The 21219-nt window shown below is 38.8% G+C and overlaps 2 protein-coding genes across 2 annotated transcripts; one reads left to right on the top strand and one right to left on the bottom strand.

The window, feature by feature from the left end:
* Nucleotides 1-271: 271 nt before the first annotated feature.
* On the bottom strand, nt 272-15868 carry LOC132145398 (protein argonaute-2). The gene is made up of 20 exons (XM_059556410.1): nt 15500-15868; nt 13767-13814; nt 11349-11529; nt 11152-11272; nt 10819-11000; nt 10569-10705; nt 10356-10490; nt 10176-10263; nt 9890-10037; nt 9662-9781; nt 9459-9581; nt 9218-9351; nt 8930-9114; nt 8689-8848; nt 8427-8517; nt 7591-7785; nt 7364-7498; nt 6916-7017; nt 6530-6729; nt 272-1882 (listed from the first exon to the last, which is right to left on the bottom strand). Exons 1-20 carry the CDS (start codon nt 15522-15524, stop codon nt 1774-1776), a joined length of 2619 nt encoding a protein of 872 aa, XP_059412393.1. The 5' UTR covers nt 15525-15868; the 3' UTR covers nt 272-1773.
* A 1364-nt stretch (nt 15869-17232) lies between these two features.
* Nucleotides 17233-19372, top strand: LOC132144731 (homeobox protein Dlx5a). Its single transcript, XM_059555297.1, has 3 exons — nt 17233-17771; nt 18290-18474; nt 18762-19372. The coding sequence occupies exons 1-3, from the start codon at nt 17417-17419 to the stop codon at nt 19071-19073; spliced, it is 852 nt and encodes a 283-aa protein (XP_059411280.1). The 5' UTR covers nt 17233-17416; the 3' UTR covers nt 19074-19372.
* The last annotated feature ends 1847 nt before the right edge of the window (nt 19373-21219 follow it).

The following is a 21219-nucleotide window of genomic DNA, read 5'->3' on the forward strand; positions in this document are numbered from 1 at the left end:
AAATTTCAAGAATTTCAAGTTAAAACTGAAGAATTATTTGGGTGAAGTGATCTTACAGTTATTTCACTAACAAGACTCAAACAATCACTACACATCACAATGATATGCTTTAGAAGGGATAAGACTGTTTACATGAAAACAGTTTACCGACACACATACGATGTATTGTGCTTCAATTTGAACTAAGTTTGGATTCAAACTAAATACATTTTCTATTCGGTTAAGCAACAAACAGCTAACAACTACTCAGCTAATGGCCCCACTGTTACTCTACAAAAAGTCTCAAAAAGAAAAAATATATTCTGCTAAATTAATTTAGTTTTATATATCTAAAAAGAATACATCTTGAATGTTAAAAAAGGAGTTTGTAATATTCTCATGAAAATCTCTATTTCTCTAAACTTAGATTCTTGGTTTAAAAAAAAAAAAAAAACCTACTAAGGTGCATTTGAAATTTGTGTCAATGCAACTGTATTAGTATTATTCTTAAATTGCCTGTATGGCCAGCTGGAGTGTGATGACAGCTTAAACCTGGTAGGCAAAGTACAGTCAAACTTCACTATAAGAAACCATGCACAGAACCAAGCAAATCCCAGGGCTCCAGATTCCCCAATATTCAGCACAAAACTGGCTTTGCGTTTCAATGTGGGGAAGATGACACATCATAATAACAATTTCAGAACAGGTGCTTAAAGTGAAAGGTGATGGTATTTTTTCCTTAAAGGTGTTTTTGACATGTTTTAGAAATTTAACTTAGACACACCCAACCCACTGAAACCTATAATCAGCGAACAAATAAAAGAAATGCTCATGGCAGTAGAATTTAAAAGTATGTACAAGATAATCTCATCTAAATGCTTAGAGCCCCAAGATATTAGTACTTTTCATGACAATTACCCATATTCCAGAGCTGTTTCCGCACTGAGGACCCTGGCACAGGTAAACGGAGGGTGTCATTTATGAGAACCAGTGTCATGTGAGCGGCAGAGCGCCAGAAACTGATTGTCAGAACAATTCCTACATTCTCACTTCCAAATGCATTCTTGATTCTGCACATACTGTGTTCAAATTTCATGATACAAGCACATGATCGTGCTTGGTCCATCATGTCATTAGCAGGCAGGTACAGTAGGATGACTGAGCCCTGGACTGAACAATGACACCATGATAAAAAAATTCATATTAGCACAAATAAATGAAACAAACAGGATAAGTACTTTTGTCCTGAAGTCCCCATCTGGTCAGTGCACTTGCTGTTGCTGATAAATAATTTAGCTGTGGAAACTGCAACCCCACAACCCCTAAACCTGATCTGTGTTGTTCTAAACTAACCCGAACCCATTGGTTTGATGAGTTTGTAAAAACTACTGTTGGACAGTCTCCATCACCAGTCTTGGCTATAGTACTAAATAAAGCCCACTCGGATGCAAATGTTACTTTCAGTGTAAAAAATAGTCAGAATTCTGGACTGACTATATGTAAACATGTTAACCTCTAATCTGACATGCACATGTATAACAGAGACATAACCATGCCCTCCAAAAAAAAAAAAAGATAACAATAAGTTCACATATTACAGTTCTAAAAATCATGGATATTTAGCATGTATGGAAATTGACTACGTGGGCAGTTGGAAACCTAACAGTATGGCGATTCTTGTTTTTTTCCCCCCATTTGAAGGTTCTCATCTATACAATTGAGGCAGACACATAAAAATACACAGACACACACACCGTGCTGTTTTCAGGATGTAGGGCTTGTTTCTGGCTATGTTCAGGCAAAGTACATGGTGCGCAGAGTGTCCTGGTGGATCTGCACAGCTTTGGCCAGGGCTTGCTGGTCTCTACCATTACTTTGACCTGACGTGTGACTGCCTTCGGCACTGCGGGAAACAAATACAACACATAATCAGATCTATTGGTATAATAATGCACAATAAATAAGGTCTTACAAAACAAACAAAAAAATTATTTAAAAAAAAGTCAGATACAGTTGTGTAAGGAAATATATGTGAATAAGCTGTACGTTATAAGAAATAAAGGGTTAGTTCAACAGCAAATGAAAATGTGTCCATCTTCAACTCACCCTCAAAGCATCCTAGGTGTATGTGACTTTTTCCTCTTTCAGAATAATCCAATCGAAGTTATTTAAAAAATTGTCCTTGCTCTTCCAAGCATTTCAATGAGGGTAAGCTGTAATAAAACGTCCCTCCAGTGACGTAGTGAATCCATGCATTTTTGTAAGATAAATATGCAGATTTCAAACATAATAAACACAACTGCTGACTGTGGGGAACCAAAAAACGTTTGAAATCTGGATATTTATCTCACAAATACGCATGGATTCACTACAGTATTACAAAAGATGCACACACTTTATTTCACGTCTTCTGAACTGTTGACAACAAACACTCGCTTACCCCATTGAAAGACTTGGAAGAGCAATGACAATTTTTAATGCAACTTCAAATGGATTATTCTGAAAGAGGAAAGTCACATACACCTAGGATGCTTTGAGGGTGAGTAGAAGGACGGACAAATTTTCATTCTCGGGTGAACTAACCCTTTCAGGACTTATTTTAGCATACTCTATACAGCTAAGACAGGATGTCGCAGTCCATATAAAACATAACAAACAGGGCTACATAGCCTTCTCTACACATTATCATGTTAATCGCAGTAAAGCCCAATTTATACTTCTGCGTCGAACCTACGCCATAGGCTATGTGTAGTATGCTGTAGCCTGATGTGCACCTCTCCAAAAATCTAACAGCGCGCCAATTCTACGCAGACTGCAAGCGCTGAGATTGGTCTGCTAGAACCCCTCCCTCTGTATGTACTTGAGTTTTGTGTGTGTTTATGTGGACTTTAATATATTTTAATGTTACACCTTCTTATATAAGATAAAACAAAGCAAAAAACAAGTTTCTTATTTATTATACTACACAGTAGGGCTGTCAAAATTTTTTAATTTAAAATATTTGTCGAATTTAAAATAAAAGTCCATATTCGAATGAAAAAACGTTGCATTCGGATTTTAGGTGTGCATTAAGGAGGCTGTCTTATAAGCCCCGGGTATAGACGGTTTCATCGGGCGCACGCGCCTGGACCCAAGTTAACTTCCAGTCTGTGTTGTGTATATCGGTCTGCCTAGCGGTGCCGTCTACAAACGCAGTTAAAGTCAAGGTGATGAGTAGACTGAAGTTGGGCTCAGATGGTTGTGCTGCGGGATGTGTTTCCCATACATTTATTTATTTTTGGAGACTCGTCACAATTTTAAAACTGATCGATTTTCAAAAAGGCTTCGTTGAATAAACATGAGTAACGTTACACTGCACGTTTAATAATAATAATAATTCCGTACATTTATATGTTTAAATATCAAAACGAGGCACAGGTGTTTTTATATCGCTGTATTTCTGAAGAAAGACTTGCGTGTTATATGCCTGATAAAGCAGCGTGTGAGCGTACCAGCTCTGCTTTGTTTAACAGCTGTTACTGGGGAAACCTCTATTTCTCGCGCTTTATTTCTGTGCTTTAAAACATCTCCTGCTGGCAAAGAATGAATAAGCATTTTCATTAAGTCCTCCTGATCCACGCAGCAAACATATTTTGTTTGTTATGAAAAAATATCTACTCTAGAGGGATTTGGCTTTTGTTATTGATTCTATTTGGAAGTCTACCGGAAGTTAAGTTAGGTCCGCAAAAGCACGCATGCGCAGTAACATTTGTTTATGTTGTTACCGTTGAAACCGTCTATACTTCACATTCCATGTCCCGTTCAGTCTCGTCTCGCGCACAGCCGCGTCTGCACAACTTTCAAAGGTGGACGAGCTTGACACGTAGTACCACTTCGGTCTCATCATTCGCCTCCCATGCGTGCACCGTCCGAAGTATACTTGACCTTTATCAGTTGCGCACGAGATGCGATGACGATGTAAGTGTCATTGCATTATAAGGTTTATGTTAGCCTATTCAGTTAAAGCCATTAGAAAAAAAGAGAGACCATCAAATGTGGAAAAGATCTTATTTACATCAAAACTGAAACCAAGCCATTCACACAGAATGCATATTTCGCACATTTTCTAGAGGGACACCGTTGGACTCGCGTCTCGCACAAGAGAGCCGCATGTTTAGAAAGCCATGTAAAATCAATGTAAGTTCAACTTTTTCAAAACATATCTCGAGACTTTAAGGTGGGTTTTTGTTTGCCATCCCACTGCATCTCATGTTTTTAAATAAAAAAAAATAAAAAAAAATGTATTCTGTGTAACTGGCTTTCCGTCCTTTCTATTTAACTATTCATGCATACATGACGCTGTTTTGTTTATAGTTGTATAAGCAACTTAATTATAATTGGTTTATAAACATTATTTTAAATATTATGTTTTTTTCCCCCACAGTCTTGTTTTCTTATGCTTTGTATAAATGTGAATTAGTAATATTTTGCTCGATGCGCACTCTTGCCTCAAGAGAGAAGCCAAAAGCTTTTCTTCACCCTAATTGAAATTATGCATTTTAAATTTAAATATAATTCGAATTTTGATCATATTTAAGTACAAAATTCAAATTTATTTTTTCAGCTATTTTGACAGTCCTACTACACAGCATTGTACATCACTAGTTGTCCACGACCAACAATGTTGATCTGCTGTGGTACAAGTCCTTGTGGAGATTGAAAGAATGCCATCTTCTCTTGTTCTGTTATAGTCTCCTGTTGTAGTTTTAAATAATTATTAAATTTTTATATGATGCTGTCACGACTATAATGTAGAGCTGCAACTAACGATTATTTTTTCTGTCGACTTATCTAACGATTATTTTTTCGATTAGTCGACTACTCTAATGATTATTTTTATTACAATAAATAATTAATCTAATGTTCTTTTTTTGATTAGCTAATGGATCCTTTGGATAACTTTACAAAAAAATATAAGTACAACTTCTAATATAATATTTCAACCTTTATTAATTTTCAACCAATGTGGTTGAAGTTTTTAAAAGAAATTTATTTTACCATGATAAATAGGAGTTTACGATAGCGTTTATAATTAAACCACAGTAGCCACAAATTTAATGAGACGTCATGAAATGTTCTTTAGCATCACACCATAAAATGTAGTCAGGGTTCTGCTATGGTTTAGCATGGTTTCCAGAGATCTGGAGCTGATTCGGGGTAGCTCGGTGGTTTGTGACTGTTGTCTCGTGGCGCACTGTCTTTTAAGGGGCCGTTCACATATTCACAAGTTTGTTATTTCCAATGTAGGCGTGCGGTATGCGTGCTCATAATGGAAGCAACGCGGTCGTGACACGCACGCGAAAACAGGCGCGTTCGCACCGCATCGAGTTAAAAACATCTCAACTTTTCAGAATGCCGCAAGCGCACCGCGGGTCATGTGACAAGAACTAACCAATCAGTTTCATCCTTTCCCGTAACAACGTTGAAAGCTCAGCTAAGATGAGGGAACAGCTGATCATAGCTGTATATGGATTGCCATTTTGAAATAAATTTAGTAAAAGAGCTACTGCAAGCGATTTTTAGTGCCTCAAATCCATTTATCCTTTACTGAAATTTCCGCGTCCTCATGGAGAGAGCACGTCATGGTTGCTTAGCAATGGCACACGCCCCAGGGGCGCAACTGCCCGAGCGCTTTGGAAAGAAGGAGAAAGCGGCGCGCCTAGCGTTTTACACACGTTTTTAGGCGCGATATGTGAACGCCCCTAACGCGTGATCGAAACCAGCGCCAACACAGACTTACTTTATTTTTTATTTTATCCTTAATTCAGCCGCTACAGGTGATCATACCAATAACTTGTTATCTTTACAAGAATATCAGAATCATGCAATGAGCAAGTCTGCGTTTATTAGACTCTTAATAATATCATATCAGTGTGTGCTTTTAGAATCGCCGAATCTGCTGCGGTCGTTCCATCAGACCATCACATCTGCAGCAGAGACCTGAACCAGGAAGTTGGTCACCAGATCACACGGTAACCAGTTAAACCGTAACACTGGAGAGCGCCAGGATGTTTTCCTCTGAGGTGCTCATGCATCGCATTTGTGCTGCCGTGGTACACCATATCGGTTTTGCAAAGGGAACAAAGGGCCATTTTATTTGGCCTCTGTTTAAAGTATTCCCATACTTTTGATAACAGTGGTCTCTGTTTTTGTGATAGAATGCAACTTTCTCCATTCCCAGTATGCCATTACGCGAGATGTAAACAGTGTGACGCATCGACGCATTTCACGCACGTTGACGTATTTTTGTAGTCAACATAATCGATGACGTCGACGCGTCATTGCTGCACTACTATAATGCTTCTCTGATGAGCCGCTTCTTCATCATGGTACTGCAGGTTACACCAGCAACATGCACGTGGACACTGCAGACTAGCTGTTTGAATGTGTACTGCATGTCGACGCGGACAACGACACAGAAGTATAAATGAAAACTGACACATAGCCTACAGCATCAAGGCTACAGCGTAGGTATGACGCAGAAGTATAAATCAGCCTTAAGACCCAGTACCTGTCATGTTCTTTGTCAACCAAGTGGTAGCGAGCACGAAACGCCACCAGGTGAGCATAGTAGGCTGGTGCAGGAATGGAGACAGAGCGGGTGCAGCGCACGTATGTGTGGCACAGTTGGTAGGTGAGGACCTGCAGCTCATCAGAGGTGAAATGGTTGTCGTCCCACAGCACGTGATAGTGGGATGGCCTGCTGGTTCCCTGAGGAGATTCAGCAATTATGAACAACTGAAATCACACACACTTAGACAAGCATAAGGATCACCAACACTAAAGCCAATTAACCTCCACTTGTTTAGGTACCTGATAGCTCAGAATAAAGCGTTCAAGTCTATGAATTCTTTATCGACCTTTCATTGGGATTCCATTTGAAATGTTCAATGGTACCTGAATTCCGGCATGACTGCAAAGATAAAAGTCAAACTCAGATGGATGAGTAATTTTGGTGTCAACTGTGGTGCCAGCAGGGATGTTGCCACTCTTTCCAACCTTGAATATAAACAGGAAATTTGTATGGCAAATTTAAAAGACATACAAAAAAACAACAACAATCGGATAGTCAGAAATGGTCATAATTTACTCAAGAATATATACTTTTGATATAAATTCTAGAATAATCATACTTTAACAATGACAAGAGCAAAGGCTTTTCTGATTCACAAGAAGTTTGCAATAACCAAATTTCTCACTGGTTACTTCCTATGCAGGACGTTCTCTTAAAACTTAAAACATACTGAGCACTGTGTATAATCATACAAACTGTCTGTGCTTGCTAGAAGCCTTTTTTCTTCAAGGACCACCTAAACAGAGCTAAAAAAACTGTGCCATAACCAACCCGCTCATTCCTGTCCATGCAGAAGAGCCTGGTGTGGTGTCTCTTCTGCACTACTACAAAGGTGATGCCTGGTTGATAATCTTTCTCCAGCTTGATGCAGGCTTCACGAATAGCCAGCAGTTCATGCTGTAAAACCTGCACAGACAAAACAGTACAATGAAGATTAAACAAAATGCGTCAGCACACACTTAATAGGCATTGACAAAAAGAGCAGACCTGCAACCTACCTGGTTGAACTGGCCCTCTGAGATGCCGTCTCTGTAGTAGATTATGCGTGTTGGTTTAAAGCGTGTGGATTTGTAGAACTGGATCAGCAGCTCTCTCACCATGGTGGCTAGATCCTGAATGATGTCCTGACGGTGCTGCTGCACCCGCACCGTGGCACAGTATCGGCTTGGGTGGGCATCCATACTGCCAACAACCTAAATATAATATAATATAAAAAAAAATAATAATAACTTCAAGTTAGCATAATTTAAAGGGTACCTTAGCTCAGAGATTTTAAAATCCTTACTAGAGTTTATGGCTTAATTTACAAGATGTAGCTTGGTCACACTTGTGGTATTAGTGCCACTTGGCACTATGCAATTAACATGATCAGCCTTAAGCCCCTTTCACACTGCACATTGGACCCAGAAAATTGCCGGGTCACCTTCTGTGTGAATGCAAACACGGGTCGGGGATCTAGTAACATTGCCGGGTTCAGTCACGGAACGAGCGATGTGTGAACAAAAACCAGAACTAATGCCGTAACGGGTGTGTCGTAGTGATGACGCACGTTATCGCGCCACTTTTTTATCCCAGATCAAACTGTAATGAGATCAGTTAGTTCCTCACTTTCCGCGCTGACGCAGAGATCATTCGCCAGCTTAAGTGAAAGTTAACGTGCCTAGCGTTTCCGACTCATTACACGTCACACCCTGATGTCACGTGTCTTTAAGGGATATTTACGGGTTGCAAAATCTAGCAACCCGGGAACAACTGCCGGGACACATTACCCGTGTATTTTCCGGAATTTCAGTGTGAAAAGGGCTTTAAAATATCAGAGGTATGTCAGCCTTACAGCAGCAATTGAGGGTTTCTTGCCATCTCCAGCTGGTGGATGAGTCACATCTGCACCCAGAAAGATGACTGGTTGCTGAAACACCAAGGGCCTACAAACAAAAAGTGTTTTGTTCAAAAAAACAAAACATCGTAGGTAGCTGGTACCTTTTGGTCAAGTTTCATAGGACAGCAGCCCAGGCGTAAACTAACAATCAAACAAAGACTCAGAAAGTGCCTTAACCCTTCTGCATGTCAATGGCTTTTGGAAAAGCTGCCCTTACCTGCCCTGTGGAAGAAGAATGTTGTTGACTCCACCCAGTTTGACATTAATCTTGAGGCAGAGGTTGGAAAGGGTCTGAGGTGTGGTTTTCTGTACATTCTTCACCTGGACACATTGCGTGGCCATGCCAAGAACAGTGTCTCCAACACGCTTCACCTCAGCTGTGAGAATTGACAGTTTAGAGTGTTACAAAATACACTGCAAACAAAAAACACAAAAGAAATAGAGAGGAGATAAGTTACCATAAACTGGAGTCTTCCCAGGTAGAATGACCACCACCAACTGTAAGCCTTGGTATGTGTACTTGAGGTGTTTGAACATGGGCTCCACACTGTCTGCTCCCTGGGCATATTTGCAAAAGCACGGCTGGCCCTGAATGGGCATCCCAGCATCACGTGATATCTTACGGAGCTGGTCAGTAAATGCCCTAGAGAAAACAAACAAAGGATACTGAACTTTTTTTTTTTTTTTTTTTTATAATTACACCAAATACAAACAGCTTATCCAGATCCAGGCCAAAGCTGCCTTACTTCAGAAGAAGTTCTGTACACTGTCTCTGCGGGGCAAAGCAGGCAATAGCCCACACTTTGATCTCGATCCCTGTGTGGAACTGCTTGTTCCTCATGTCCCACACACCCTGGACTGGGGTTGCTATTGCTTTGTTCTGAAAAAGCCAGAAAGACACAACCAAATTAGGAAGACACATCCAGAATGGGATTCAGCCACAAGGTCAGCAAGACAAATATCAAATTGCTCAGGACAGGTTCCTACCCTTCCACCATAGAGAATTGAAGGTGCCTGAAGGACCCGACCATTGACCTCAGTCATCTCCTCTCTTACCATTACTCCAAACTCACGCACATAAGGATCGGTGTTGAAGTTGGCACTTCTCATCTGTCACAACAAAATGAAAATCCATCATGAGGTGTGAATGAGATTTAGAAGACTGAAAACGTACAGAGAGCTGCACATACCAGTTTGCTGATCTCATCCTGGCGATCAGGCGCAGACCTGGCTGTGGCACGTATCATAGTGGAGGTCTGGTTGTCTGTCAGTTTCTTAATGCATCTCTGTCCGGCTACTATGTTACAGACCTGAATTAAAAGAAAAAGAAAAAAAAAGAAAAAAAAGTTAATGACATTCAGAGAAATAAATGAGAGATGGTTTGGAAAAATTAAGCGTAAGAAGTGATCTTGACCAACCTCCAACGGAAGGTAAGTGTGTTTTTGCTCCTGACCAACTTGTAAACATGGAAGATGTGGATATCGCAGCACCAGTTTGTACTTATCCTTAAAGTATTGGGCGACAGTGCATTCAATAGTCTGACCATTCTCTTGCTGTAAGGGAAACCTGGAGGCAAGCAAAATACATCTTTAAAACATTAGCCTTTGACACTGCATCACCACAATGAGGAATATAAAATGGAATGGCATTCATACAGAAAGACCTCAATCAAGTAAAAAAAAAAAGCTTTGTGAAAGATCTTACGTTTGATGGCTGGCTGGTCTCCTAGTCACATTACACACCCTGTATTTTCTCTTCATCTGTCCACAGTGAGTGATTTCAACCTTCAATCCTGACAGATGAAAATAAAGCAGTGTTCAGAAAATCATAAAACAAATTCCATAAAAACCATTAGGGAAGTCACTAATTACAGTAATGAATCACCTTTGATTTCCTTGGTAAATTTCACTCTCTGGGAATCCGTTAAAGGCTTCTGTTGCTCTTCAATGCTTTTAAAATCCAAAACCTCACACATGAACTCAATCACAGGTTGAGCTTTGTAGAACGCAGTGGCAGACACTAAATATTAATATAACAAAAAGATTAGTATAAGAAGTTTACAAGAAACATTTATTAATGATATCATTGCACACTAACCATCAATGTTGAGCATCATCTTCCAGAGGGATGGCCGAACAGACTGATGGAAGCCAAACCAGACTTCTCTTCCTCCACCGAGGGGATTGGAGCAGCCCTCAGAGGGAGTGAAGAATGAACGTCCGACTGGGGTGTACCTGCAGACACAGCAGTAATATGCTCTAAAATGGCACAGTGTGCAAAAAGATGAAGTTTGACGCCCTCTTATGGTGATTTATGAAAACAGAGTAAACAAAACAGAGCCATTAACCTCATAGAGGGCAAATGTCTCATGACAACGTCCAGAGCCTGAATGGTCTCAAAAGGGATGTTTGGTAGCCGTCCAGTCAGTGCTTCATGTAGAGCTTGCAGACTCACACAGGACATCCATTTGATAGCTACTTTAAAACTCCTGTCTTTTCCCTCACCTGGAATTGTGACCTCCAGTTCCACCTAAAAGAGCAGTTCGGGACATCAGTATGACTTCGATGTAGCATTTTGAGAAGGTACAGAGTAAGAGCTTAACATATTTCAATAACTGCTTTATCAAACATAAACATCATTAAGCCAACACAAACTTTAATATGACTTTATTAGTGCATACTTTGTCTCTTCCAATGGGTAAAGGCATGGCAGTGTAGAGATTCTTCCTTCCATCATACACAGGCTTTCGATCTCCAAAGATCTGCGTCTTAAAGTGCTGGACCATGTGCTCAACAATTTCACTACCAAAAAAAAGTAAATATGAATCTCCTTCCAAACAATTAATTGAAACTCCAAGTTTCAGTCAAAAGATGTTACCGGTTAACTCTCCGTGGGCATTTCTCAGGCTTTATATCTATGTCGTAATGGTACACCTCCAACTTGGGTATTTCCATTTCAAAGAAGTTGGCCTGAAGCTTGATTGTCCGACCCATTGTGCCAAAGTCTGGCCGTTGAGGTGGTTTGAAGACATACTCTTGTGCTGGAGGAGACAGGGGAGCTATGGGACACACACAAAGTGTTCATTTTTTTAAACATTAATTAGAAACAAACTTTTTTGACCTATTATTTTAAGTTAGAAATTTCAATTTTTAGTTCTGAGCAACTTAATCCTATTAATTAGGCACAGGCCCACACAAACATTAAGGTAAGACTATTAAAGCTCTGCTGTCCCAGATAAACTCTCCGCCTTACATAACATCTTTAATTTTGTATAACTAAATAGCCAACATTAGTTTGAAAAGTTACTTGCATGCTATTAACTTCATGTTTGTTTAACTGTATTGAAAAGCATTATCTCACTCATGCTGTTGACTGAATATTAAAATGCTGATGTGCAGTACAACAGCACTTGTTAAAAAAAGGTAATTTATTGCCAAGAGATCATCCATTAATTTTTACAAACATTTATTTCACCCCAAAACACAAAACAATGAAGTGCAAAATTCAAAATACAGCTAAATCACCTGTTAAAAAAACAAAAACAAACATGTACAGAAACTCAAATTAATAGATTTACAGATTTTACATTTCTTCAGATGAATGCATTGTGCCCAATTTTATTTTTTACAGTATGATGCTGTTAGGTGCCATAGAATGCATTGATACAATATTTTAAATTGTTCTCTGATGTCCCCAGAGAGTTTTCTCTCAAAATACCCCACATATAAATTTTTATAGCTTGTTGAAATTGCCACTTTTAGGGCAATGTAGTGCTGTTTTTGTGTTTGTCCCCTTTCAATGAAGATGAGCTGGTGCTCCCACCTCCCTTTTCAGAAGAGTGCAGAGCTTCAAGAGCTCATGCTCGCAGGCATACCACCGGTGATAGAGTTAAACTGGTGGTGACCTTGATACTGAACTCACATTGCTTCCAAATGCAGTTGGCGCTTTTCCACTGCACAGTACAAGCTCACCTCGACTCAACTTTGTTTGGTTTTCCACTGTGTAAAAGTTGTACCTGTACCTGCTTCCAGATACTTTTTTTCGTATCACCTCTGGCGAGGTTCTGAGCGAGCTGAGGCGATACTAAAATGTGACGTGAAAACACGGCAGACTCCTGTTTGGTCAGAGAGAATAGTCACTATTCACTGCGTCATCATTGCACGCGCCAGACAGAGTATGCTGAATAACCCTGCCATTTTTAAATAGTTTTGCTGCCCTCAGCCTCTCCTGAAATAACGTTTGTCTTCTTGCTGTGAGAAACAGCCAAATCCCAAGGATCAAAAACAGCATACACTCGATTTCCTCCATTGTCCTGTGTGTGTAGGCAGCGGGTGTGTGTCATGTAGAAGTTAACGTCACAGCAGTTTCCTGCGGCATCGCTATGATGACGAGGTACTATTGTGGAGGTACTATCTGCTGGTACTGGTAATGGAAAAGCGCCAAATGGTAGCTTTAGCAACATAGCCTTACAGAGAGCCAAGAAGCTCTTTTGGAAAACAATACATGACGCGTGATGCTTACTTTGTCTAGACGTTTGTGCACAAAGTTTTGGTATTGATCACTGTTTCAGAAGCAATCTTTGCACAACTCCAGCACTGAACTGACCTTCATGTGTGAGGCAGTCCAGCATAAAATGTTAGCACAAACGTATAGTACTCTTCCAGTTTTTTTCCAGGACATTTCCTTCGAAAATGAAATTTAACCACTTTGTCCTCAGCAGTCTATGGAGACTCCTATGCTCATCTGCAGCAGCTACAGCAAGAAAACAGTAATGACGGACTGCTCCTTCTCACTCAGGGCTGTGTATATGCTAATAGGGCAGAGAGTGTAACAAATGGGCGGGACTTTCCTGACTATGACATCATAGTTGTGAGAAACCTGAAACTGCACATGTGGAGAGACTATTTATGATTTATTGGGATTATAAAACAATGAGTGGGTGGATTTTTAACATTATATGCTGGTTGTTTTCACACATTGCTGCCACACAACTGTGTTCAAACACCTTATAAGTGATTTTTGCATTCTATGGCACCTTTACGTAATAAACTTTATCTACTAACCCACTAATAGGTACTAACCCAACAGCAGGCAAAAAAAATGAAAAATACTATACAACACTGAAGGTTTAGAAAAAAACAGTGTGTTAAAACAAAGCTCTTAAAGGTAAATTAAGTTTAGAGATAATCATTCCCTCGGATTAAAGCTTTAACTAAACATTTCAAGCAATTTGACAAACAGTACTGAAAATATATGCTAGACTGTCAACAGGCCAGCTTAGTCTGGGCTGCTTACCAGAAACATCTGAGCCTGAAGACTGATGTCCCTGACACAGCTCAGCAGCTATAAAAGACACAATAACTGGATTATTTCAAACAAACCTCTACATTAGTGATCATGTGCAGAAACATATGAAAACCATGAAAACACAGCCATTTAAGTAAAAAAAAAAGGTTTCCAGTTCAAAGCCAGATTAGCACTGTAAAATTACACTTTGATTATAAAATCACATTAAAGCAGTTCATTTTGGTCATTAATATCCATCAGATTTCATTGTAGTTTTTTTTTTTCCCAAATGTCTACCGTACAATAAAATTGGGTCACAGGGTTTGTTGATTTCTGAAAAACAGGTCAAGTTAATGCAACTTTGTTAAATGTGTGAAAAACTGTTGATGTACAAGGAGGCTGTGGGTATCTGAAGTATTTCGCTGACAGATTCCTTGAACTGTCTCACCCCATCTTATCAACCCTTAAAACACTACACGGCAGGAAGATACTAGGGAAATGAACCCATCCCACTGGGCATTTTACCTCCTTATCACCAACACCACACAAGCAACTCAACAACCTGCCAAACTCTCCCACACACACAAGCACCAGGATGTCTTTTCATTGAACTACATCAACTGCTTTTCTTTATATCACTATTTCAGAAGCCCCACAAATACCAACAGGGCTCTTAAGCATATAATACAACACACGTCACTTTATGAAACAAAGTGCCCACACTTTACAATAGGGTCCCATTTGTTAACATTAAGCATTGGCTAAGATAATCTAACAATTATATTTCTTACAGCAACGTGTTACAGCAACGTGTGTTAATAAAACGATTGTTATGTTAGTTTTTTTGCGCAATAACGCATGTTAACAAATTAAACTTTTGACTTTAAAACTGTATTAGCGCGCTTAAAGTCACAACGTGTCATAAAAGAAGTGTTCATTTTTAGTTCATGTGTAGTAATGCAGTAAACTAAACGGTACTTTGTTGTAAAGTGTTACCAACTAAGTTTATGACTTGAACAAAACGTTCTGTTGTTTTACTGCTTCATAAAATGTGTTAAATGCGTTTTTTGGAATTTCAATACTTCTTACTGATATTTAATGAAGATGCATAACGCACTAAAACTAACTCTCATAAACTCAAATAATAATTTTGTATCCGTGATTTAGATATACACAGTCAACTTTAGCTGAACATTGCACCTGTGCAATAATACATAACAAAAAGTTACAACTCGACCGGAAACGTACACAATTTAGAAGTAGAACAATTAACAATTTATTAACTAGAACGTTCGTTAGTACCTTTTAGTACCTGGCTAGCTGGATAAAGTCAAACTGGTGCCTAACTACCAACGTTAAAACATCTCAAACTCACACAAAACAATTAGACCGAAACCTATAACCTACGCTAATATCCCGAAACCTAAAATAGTTAGAAAGTATGATTTGTTAACGTTTTAAAATTGACGCGGATATAAGTTTAACCAGCCGCTGTAAATTCAAAAGCCAGCAGGTCAACAAGCTTAGCTAGCAGGTTAACAATAACAATGGGCCTACAAAACAAACATTCGACAGAGATGGGGGGAAAACACTTCAGAACTATAATCTAAAACATTATTTGAACATTTATGTCATGTACAGCCGAACAACGTTAAACGAAATTTTTATCTTTATCAAAAACACCACACTTAATCAGTTAGCATTTCGTCGCTAGCACGCTCGCTAGTCATAATAATACTCACCACCAGCTGCTCCAATGGGATACATTTTAAACGCTTTCTGCACCAAAACTCAATCGCAGACCAATACTTTTTGCTTTTCTGGTGCCACGTAACACATGCGGTAACGGGGAAGATGAATTTTAATTTAAGACAGCATCGATATAAAGAAGAAAGCTGGGATTAATGAGCGCGCTGAGTTAGTGGAGCACGAGAGCTCTGAGTGGCCCCATCCCATCCCCCCTCACAACCCGAGCGCGTATTTACCAGACACTCACACACTCTCACTGCTTCAAAGCTTGAGGAAACCGACACTAACATATGTGTGAGGTATATCAACGTCGACTTATGCTTTATTTAATGTATTTATTCAAAATTACCAAGAGCAGTACCAAAACATTCATTAAATAAACATCTACTAACGCTGGCGGTCATGATACGTCATTTCCGGCTTTGTTTAGAGGCTATTAGAAATGTAAAAGGTTTAGGATATATTTATTTTGTTATATTTATTTTATATATTTTATTTTAGTTACTTCTCGTAGTTGTGTCATTCTGTTGTATCACACGTGTAAATATTATTTTATTTTTATAATATTATTAAAATATACCATATATATAAAATGTACTCTATTAACTATGGAGACATATTGAGTTTGGAAACATTTGCTAATTGTAGTCATTAAAATGATTAATTTGCTTTTGGTTGTACTATACACTGTTTTTGTTCATTTTTTTTGGGGGGGGGGGGGGGTAGAATAATAAATTAGATTGTACAGAATCATTAGGCCTATATTTTATTCGTGTGATCAGTCAAACCTATTGGGTATCAAACGTTAACCTAACCACTAACCTTGATTTATTACTAGACTGACAATTTTTCATTAGTGAAACAGGTTAGACCTTTTCCCTCATCATTAATGACTAGTCAACACCTGCATTAATGCACTGTTACAGTGGCCATGTATTGTCTTTTTCGAAAATGGATAACAGATGTAAAGAAACTTGGACTACCATGAGTCTCCATGACTTATCTCCACTTGGTGGCACCGTTTCACCACTATTGCTGACTGCATCACTTAACGCTTACTTGACGACTTTTCATTAACACTTAAGGAACAATAATAGTACAAACTAGCAAAATCCTGAGTCGTTAAATTATATTGTACTTATCAAGGTTTGTGTCATTATAAAATCAGTCACACTAAAGTGCTGTAAGTAGGCCTTTATATGCAATGTTGCTGCCATAAATTGTCCTCAAGCACCCGCTACTAAACAGAGATGGACATTTAATCATATGATTTGATTTAGTGTTGAATGATAAATTACTGTAATCTGGTTACACTTATGCACATTAATATGTAGATTAGCACAGACACAACAGAAATCTGAGATTTAAATAGAATAGCCTATACAAAAAAAACTAAAAAATAATATTTAATCTGTTTTTATTTATAAGTCCTATAAATAAACAAAATAATATCTAGATATGTAAGGGTATCTGCCTTTAAAGTAAAACATATTTAAGGAAGCAGACATTTCTGTTGGATGGTGAGAGGTAGATTTACATGGAATAGATCAGCAGCCGTCGTCTTTTCTTCCAATGAGTGACTTTTAGCAAATAATAATCAATTTCCCTTTCAATTTGTTTGTAAACATACCATAAATGCCTCTGTTAATTATTTTTGTTGTTGTTGTTGTTCTTCTGAAACTGGTTGAACGAGTTGGGGAGTAACTGCCGTCTGCTGTGCTCCTTGGCCAATGGCACTAGATCCTCCCTGCAGTGCGTAACAGCGCAATTTAGGATTTAACCAAGTCTTTGCTGCGGGGCTTAAAGCAGTCTTCAAGAGAGACGCTTGACGCTTGCACACACAATGTTAGTGTAGACTCTGTGGACCCCTATAAAGTTAGACTGCCTTTTTACGTTGTCTTATCCAAACTATGACTGGAGTATTCGACAGAAGGATTCCGAGCATTAAACCTGCAGATTTTCAAAACGCTTTTCAGCTCTCCACGATGCATCATCCGTCTCAGGAATCTCCAACCATGCCGGAGTCGACAGCCACGGATTCTGGCTATTACAGCCCTGCTGGAGGAGTTCATCATGGCTATTGTTCACCGAACTCGGGCGCGTATGGGAAACCTCTTAATGCCTATCAGTACCAATACCACGGAGTCAATGGATCTTCTGGAAATTACTCTGCAAAATCCTACCCTGATTACGGCTCCTACTCCACAGCATATCACCAGTATGCCGGAACATATAATAGGGTGCAGTCACAACCAAGCCCGCAAGGTCAGTTATTATAGTCTATAATATATTCAATTATTTATTAATAATATTATTTGTATTATTAATTCTACTATTACTACTAGGCTGTAGTAATGTATTATACACAAACATTATCATGGTTGAGCATTATTGTTGAACATATTGTAAAACCAGTGTATTACAGTTGTTTCTTATTATAAGGTTTGAAATTTGTAAGCAACTTGGACACAATTTTAAGCTGTTGCAGCATTGCACCTAATTCGAAATGGGCTCTTTAACGCTTTACTGTGTTTTATTTTTACATACCCTATGCAAAAGTGCATGCATTAAAAAGATAGATTGCGTAGAATAAGAGCTTTTAAAATACGTAAAGATTTAAGAAATTATTCTCTGACAATTAAAAGTCTCAATGACTTTGTGAGTAGCAATTTGAAAGCACTGCGACGCTGGAAATAAATCACTGCAAGAATTAGCTACAAACAATCGAGAGAGTGCTTTTCCATCCCCATGGATTTATCTATTTTTTTTTGTTCACCCGTTAGAAAAAGAAACAGCCGAGCCCGAAGTGAGGATGGTCAACGGTAAACCCAAGAAAGTCCGGAAGCCCCGCACCATCTACTCCAGTTTCCAGCTCGCTGCTCTACAGAGAAGGTTTCAGAACACGCAGTACCTCGCGCTTCCAGAGAGAGCCGAGCTCGCCGCATCGCTGGGACTCACACAGACACAGGTTCGATCATATTTTATCAAATCTTTTATTATAATGTCTTTTATTTAATATTCATACAATAAAAGGGCTATATACTTTAAATTAAAATATTAATATGAGCTCGCGGCAACTTTGGGAATCACACAAGCGCTTGTTTGAGGCTATTTTAAGGCTTTTGAAATAATAAACGATGTCAACGACATAAAATATAGTTTTTATTAAGAAGTATAAATTTAACAGGAACAGCCATAATGCTTTATTAAGGAATTCGCCCTCAGAATCTCATAAAACCTTTTGTTTCTTCACAGGTGAAAATTTGGTTCCAGAATAAGAGATCAAAACTAAAGAAGATCATGAAAAACGGCGAGCTGCCTCCAGAACACAGTCCGAGCTCTAGCGACCCGATGGCGTGTAATTCCCCGCAGTCTCCCGCGGTCTGGGACTCACAGGGTCCTCAGAGACCTCACCATCAGCCGCAAAATATCATCACACCGGCATCCACGTTTCTGGAAAGCGCCAGCTCGTCCTGGTATTCCTCCACCGGGGCAATGAATTCTCACCTTCAGGCACCCGGCACGTTACAGCACTCGTTGGCACTCGGATCAGGAACGTTGTACTGAAATTGGTTTATTATTTTATTGTATATTGGACTGGTGTTAACTTTTTTTTTCTTTCTTTTTTTTTTTTTTGAGGAATATGCAATGTACCGATACTGCAGTCCTAGAAGAACGTGTATAATGTGTAAATTGTGTGCATGTAATTTATTGCATTTGGAAGAATTATTAAATGTTTTAAATGGACAATGGACCCAAACATTCTGAATGGTGCCTTGAATTTTGACCTCAACGCGAACATCCGACGATATGCCAAAACATTAAGGACAACCCCAAATAAATGTGTTTTTTCTTTAATTATCAAACATTTTGTCTTCTTTAAGTTAATTTGTAACTCAAGACAGATCAATGCACCGAGCACTTTTTTTTTTTGCTTCAGAGCCTTTGTGATATGCAGTTTGCTGGAAATTTCTGTGACTGCTAAAGAGACTTTAACTTTGCAGGCCTAAAAAAATGCTAAATGGAATTTGAGAAAACAATAATAATGTATTAACATTTTGGGATCGTTTTTTCAGTGCTGAGTCACTATTTAATGGCGAAGAAATAGATAACATTTTTATATAATTAATTAAAAAAATTATTTGCTTCGGATTTGGTCTTCAGTTAATTAAATGGAAACGTAACATTTTAACTGAACTGAATTTAACATTATTATTATTATTAATCTATTAGCTAATTCCAAATACATTTGAGATGTTTTTACGTTAGTAGCCTAGCCTAGAACTGAATATCTGAACTTTATCTTGATTAAAACCACCCCTGACGAACGAAAAATTTGGTCTGGCAAACAGTGTACTCTTCCTTTGTGTTCCTTACAATTAGTAGCTTTGAATTGTAGTGAGGAGGCGAAGGGACGGCGCGGAGATCTGAGGCGGTCCGCATGCCTGTGGGGGCAACCCGGCTCCAGCGACCACAACCCAGCCCTGACAGGTCCTCCTCCTCGAGAAATGCTGAACATCTCATTAAAGCCACTGCTAACATTTCTACAGCTGAATGTCACGATAAATCGTGAAAAGGACTAGGGCATGGCTTAACTTGAGATTTTCTTTGTTGACTATGGAGTTGATAATATTGTAGGCCTATAACCAAAATAATAATAAAAAAACAAATCAGTCCCGCGACTGCCAATATGTCCTCACAAATCTTCAGTGAGCGTTTCAGTGAACAAAATACACAAGCTTAAGTTCATTCGTAAAATAATAATATTAGTAATAATTAAATTTAATTAATATAGGCTAACTGGAGATTGACTTTTCCCCATAACACCAGAACAAAACTGGTTTTTGCGATGTTTTGAACATAAAAATAATGGTTACCATAACTATAAAAGAATAAAGTAGCCTAAATCGCTGCACACGCTTTAGCCTAAGCCAATTGTTTATGGTTTTATTTGAAAGCCTAGATAAACACCTCGACGTGACGATTATACCCAAAGCCATGACACGATTATGAGAATAACGTAGTATGTACTAATAGGCTTATGCATTTTGTTTATATAGCTACCTCACACCCCTCCCCACACGCACACGCTCACGCACGCAGACCTTGCGTTCACGCTCAAAACACACACACACACACACACACACACACACACACACAAACCAGCAACTCCAACTTTGCTTCTCTTTCTATTTCCCATACACAAACACGCTATATCCCATACTATTATATCGAGAGCCTTGTTAAATTCCAACTGAATATTTTCCACTCAACGATTTCACTCCAAACCGTGTATAAATAGTGACAGTTAGCTTTAGCTACTGGACACCCTCAACTGTAGAATCACTCAACAATAATTATACTTCCACCAGGATTAGCTCCATTATCATAATCTGGACATTTACAATTATCTATAATTTGCAAAGATGCGCCTGGTTCTTGATTGCAGAAGGTTTTTTTCCCTGGCTCACCATCACTAAACAGTGACAGTAATAACGGCTAATTTTGCAGGCAATATATAAGAGGTGTCGGGGTGTGCAAACACTTACACACCTGGATTTGCTTACTCAACACAAGCGGAACACAGGAGCGTCCGCTTTCACAACGGTATCTTTATTGAAACACAGAAACCAGACATTTTGATCCATGCCAAACAATAAATTTATCGAAGGTAAGTGTTGCTCTATCACAATGTTGTTTTGTTGTTGGCTGG

This window comes from Carassius carassius, chromosome 8 (genome assembly GCF_963082965.1).
Source record: "Carassius carassius chromosome 8, fCarCar2.1, whole genome shotgun sequence".
Classification (NCBI taxonomy): domain Eukaryota; kingdom Metazoa; phylum Chordata; class Actinopteri; order Cypriniformes; family Cyprinidae; genus Carassius; species Carassius carassius.